Source organism: Limulus polyphemus, unplaced genomic scaffold (genome assembly GCF_000517525.1).
Source record: "Limulus polyphemus unplaced genomic scaffold, Limulus_polyphemus-2.1.2 Scaffold2145, whole genome shotgun sequence".
Taxonomy (NCBI): domain Eukaryota; kingdom Metazoa; phylum Arthropoda; class Merostomata; order Xiphosura; family Limulidae; genus Limulus; species Limulus polyphemus.
In genome coordinates, this window is record NW_013667755.1 from 158,575 (window position 1) to 163,128 (window position 4,554).

The 4,554-nt window shown below is 35.0% G+C and overlaps 1 protein-coding gene across 2 annotated transcripts in view; it reads right to left on the reverse strand.

The window, feature by feature from the left end:
• Positions 1–4,554, reverse strand: part of LOC106466084 (myelin regulatory factor-like) — an 86,094-nt gene that overhangs the window by 55,927 nt on the left and 25,613 nt on the right. For both annotated transcript variants that reach the window (XM_022394039.1, XM_022394038.1), the window contains exon 4: positions 2,740–2,897. In XM_022394039.1, the coding sequence (XP_022249747.1) occupies positions 2,740–2,897 (158 nt within the window). The remainder of the gene's footprint in view (positions 1–2,739; positions 2,898–4,554) is intronic.

Genomic DNA, 4,554 nt, shown 5'->3' on the forward strand with positions numbered 1-4,554 from the left:
ATATATATATATATATATATGTATATTACGTATGAAAAACACTAGGCATAAATTTTAAGCACTGCACATAAAGGTTTGTTCGTTTGTTTGGAATTAAGCACAAAGCTACACAATGGACTATCTGTGCTCTGTCGACCACGGGTATCGAAACCCGGATTCTAATACATAAAGGATTGTTTGTTTTTGTTTGCTTTAGACCAACGCCAAATTGGGTTATCTGCTGTGTGTTACCGAGGAGAATCGAACCTCGGATTTCAGCGTCATAAGTCCGAAGACTCAACCGCTGTCCCTCCGGGGGATCGAATATAGGAAAACAAATATGTTGAAATTCCTCTGGCAATTCCTCGCAGTCGAGGATGATGATCTTATCTGAGGGTCCAAAGATGGCTAACGAGATCGATGTGGGACCGACAGACTCTATTATCTATTACATTTTGTACATGTGTTTCCAACAAGAATCGGTGTTTAAATTAACATTTAACAGAAACTATATGCACGTATAACTTAACTAATTTTATATCCAAAATAGTGCATTTTCATACGCGAAAAATATTGGTCGTACACCAATGAGAAATGTTATTTATTCAGTGAATAGAAACATAATCAAAATAATACAATTAAAATTTGTTGTTAAGCTCAAAGCTACACAATTGCTTATCTGTGCTTCGTCTACCATGGGTGTCGAAACCTGATTTTTAGCATTGTAAGCTGAGCCACTGGATGACAGCAAGTGACGAGTGGAATGATAGTTTAAAATGTCGAAAGCTTATAATGTATATTATCCAAATTTACAAAAGATCTTGAAGTAGTTTTTGGTAATTTGGTATTTGGTGCGGTACACAAAACACACATATGCAACCGTAATTTATTCTCATATTTTGGAAGTTCTTTCTGTAATTTGAAATGTGTTCACCACTGAACCTACTTTAATACTAACAAAAGAAAAATCGTGACTTGGCCTTTAAGACTGTTTATTTGTTAACTTCTTAAGGTTGTATTTTCAATGTAATGACAGATTTTTTTCAATCTGTTGTTCATAAATGGGAAACTAATTTTTTGAGGACTAGAATGGTTTTTAGTGAAGAATATGGGTGAAGTGTGTTCTGAAATAGAAGACGGGTGAAGTATGTTCTGAAACAGAAGACGGGTGAAGTGTGTTCTGAAATGGAAGACGGGTGAAGTATGTTCTGAAACAGAAGATGGGTGAAGTATGTCCTGAAACAGAAGATGGGTGAAATATGTTCTAAAATAGAAGATGGGTGAAGTATGTTCTGAAACAGAAGATGGGTGAAAGTATGTTCTGAAACAGAAGATGGGTGAAGTGTGTTCTGAAATAGAAGATGGGTGAGTATGTTCTGAAATAGAAGATGGGTGAAGTATGTTCTAAAATAGAAGATGGGTGAAGTATGTTCTGAAACAGACGATGAGTGAAGTATGTTCTGAAATAAGTAAACAATTTTTGACTGTAGTAATCCAAATGGAAAATCTTGTCAAGAAGTTATCAGTAACTTTTCATCAAAGTAACCTAACTACACAGATCAGGGCTTAAGTACTACAGCTAATTTTATATAACAGATCAGAGCTGAGGTACTACGGCTAATATTGTATAAAAGATCAGAGCTGATATATTACAGTTAATTTTACATAAGAGATCAGAGCTGATATAATACGGTTGATTTTATATAAGAGATCAGAGCTGATATATTACGGTTAATTTTATATAAGAGATCAGAGCTGATATATTACGGTTAATTTTATATAAAAGATCAGAGCTGATATAATACGGTTCATTTTATATAAGAGATCAGAGCTGATATAATACGGTTAATTTTATATAAAAGATCAGAGCTGATATAATACGGTTAATTTTATATAAAAGATCAGAGATGATATAATACGGTTAATTTCAGATAATGGACTTATAAAAGGTATGCAATGTTATAAAACAAATCACAAGCAAATAAAACTTATAATGTTTAAAAAACATTGATTCAGATCAGTTCAATGCCCTCATTGTTATCGATATTTTCGTCCGGAAATCTAATAATATCACATGAGGTTCGACCAGTTTAAGATATTTAGGTTAGTCCTAATCTAAACATTAAGTTTACAATGCAAAATTATCTCCAAACGTTATACACACACACACATATATATTAAAAATAATGGCTAATAATATTAACAAAACTAACTTTAAAGAAAGATGTATAAGTAACATTCGCTGGGACAATTTGTTAAGTGTCATTAACGTTTCTACAGCAGGGGATCGGATTACCATACTTGCCCAAAATTTATGGTTTTAAGATCAATACTTTTAAAGAAAGGCACATTTGTATAAAGCAACCTGGTGAAATAGATCAGACATCAATGACTAAGAAAGTAAAGTTTAACATTCCCACGTGGTTTTTCAATCAAATAGCCCTAAAAATATCAGTGTTATCATGCAATATTAACTTAATACTTCACTAATAATACTGTTCATCACAAGTGGACTGAGAAAGATGGCGAAACTCTTTGACTGGTTTAAAAGAGAAACACAGGGTAAAAGTAAAGTTTAACATTCCCACGTGGTTTTTCAATCAAATAGCCCTAAAAATATCAGTGTTATCATGCAATATTAACTTAATACTTCACTAATAATACTGTTCATCACAAGTGGACTGAGAAAGATGGCGAAACTCTTTGACTGGTTTAAAAGAGAAACACAGGGAATCTTTCAATCCCGTTATGTTAGCTTACCGATTGCTGAAGGGGTGGTGTAACCGTCAGGCTGGTTTCAATAGGAAGATGTTTAAGAGGCTGGGTACTGTTGTAACCAATAAAATGCTTCAAGCTCTCTGCTCCTGACTGCATTGTTACAATTTGTGGGTTTCTGTTGCTTTGGTTCACTTTGGATTCTAAAAATAAATAAAAATCGACTTGCTACATACTCTTAACTTTTTCGTCTAGTTTGAGAAGAAAACTAAGTAAGAATCCAACGTGGGATATAATAAAACCTCAGTTAATCTTATGTAACCTTCCAAAACCTGGCTAATCAATCCTGAACCCGTCAAATATATTATAATTCATATAACTGGATTAATTTTTTACTAATACTGCATAATGAATTTAAGTGAGTTGACTATAGCTTATCAAAATGTAAATAACAATACGAGTTCTAGTTTTACAACTTTTTGCGTATAATGTAGACGTATCTTTATAAAATGCGAATATGAACAACGTTAGATAAGACCCGCGCTATTCAAGGGTATGCTGATTGAACTGTCGAGTTTGTTGTCATTAAGTATTTCTGTCATCTAAAAGTGTACGCAGAAGAAAACGTTCATCTTTCGAGCTTAAAACATCATCTTGAATACTTTTATCGTTATAGCAACTCCAAACTTTGATCCCCCAGTGGTACAGCGGCATGTCTGCAGACTTATAACGCTAGAAACCGGGTTTCGATACCCGTGATGGGCAAAGCACAAATAGCCTATTGTGGAGCTTTGTGCTTAACTTCAAACAAACAATCCCACAATTTTTCACAAAATATTCGTTTTAGTTCAAAGCTACATCACGAGGAATCGACCCCCGGATTTTAGCGTTGTAAGTTCGTAAACTTGCCGCTGACCTGCTGAAGGACTTCACAAAATAAGTCAAAATTTCATAAGTAGACTTTTGACATTCAGCTGGAAATTAAAAAAAAAATCAGGGAAACCAACGAAAAGAAAACTAAAACCTAAAAGTCCCCTTTCTTCGTAGTTCTAAGTATACTAAACCATAGTTTTAGCAAGAAGCTTCACGACGGGCTATCTGGGCTGTGTCAGTGATGGAGATGGAACCCTCGATTTCACTCTAATTTAATAATAAAATACCTTGAAAATTCTAGCGAAAGTAATTGGATGACAACAGATGATGTCCAGTCCAGGTAAAGTTTGTTACTACGATTTATACAAAAATTGGGTATGTGTCCCCCCACCCCCCGGGGGGGGGGACACGCATAAGTGATTGATGGTGCGGATAATGTTTGCTTAAACGTTCCGTACTGATCGGATACACACAGTACACGATTATTTTACAGCTTTCAGTAGGCCCCCGGGGAAATATCTCTCAGTGGGGAGCCTGCATATCTCTATATAACGTTAGTTAAGAGCAGCGCTAAGCCTATTGGCTAAACTTCACGTTCAGTGCAGAATTTTGTGTGTGTGGGCTGACAGTTTTTAAATCCTATAATCCGAATCATTATCTTCAAAGTAACTAACTGTCCTTATCGAGGTTTAAAACAAAAAAATCCCGTTTGAGTAAACTGAAGAACGTTAAAATCAATGACGGGTTTTACTGTGGAACATATAATAGGGTTTTATAATGCTTTTTTAAACCAATAAGTACTGTTTCCATTTTTATTATCAGCAGCTGTATACCGTTCCTGTTACCATTTACAATATAACAATTACCCATATAACTTGTATCCGAATATTACGTACTTCCTCCATCTATAAAGGAGCCCGGCATGGCCAGATGGTTAGGGGGCACTCGACTCGCAATCTGAGGGTCGCGGTTCGAATCCGAATCCCA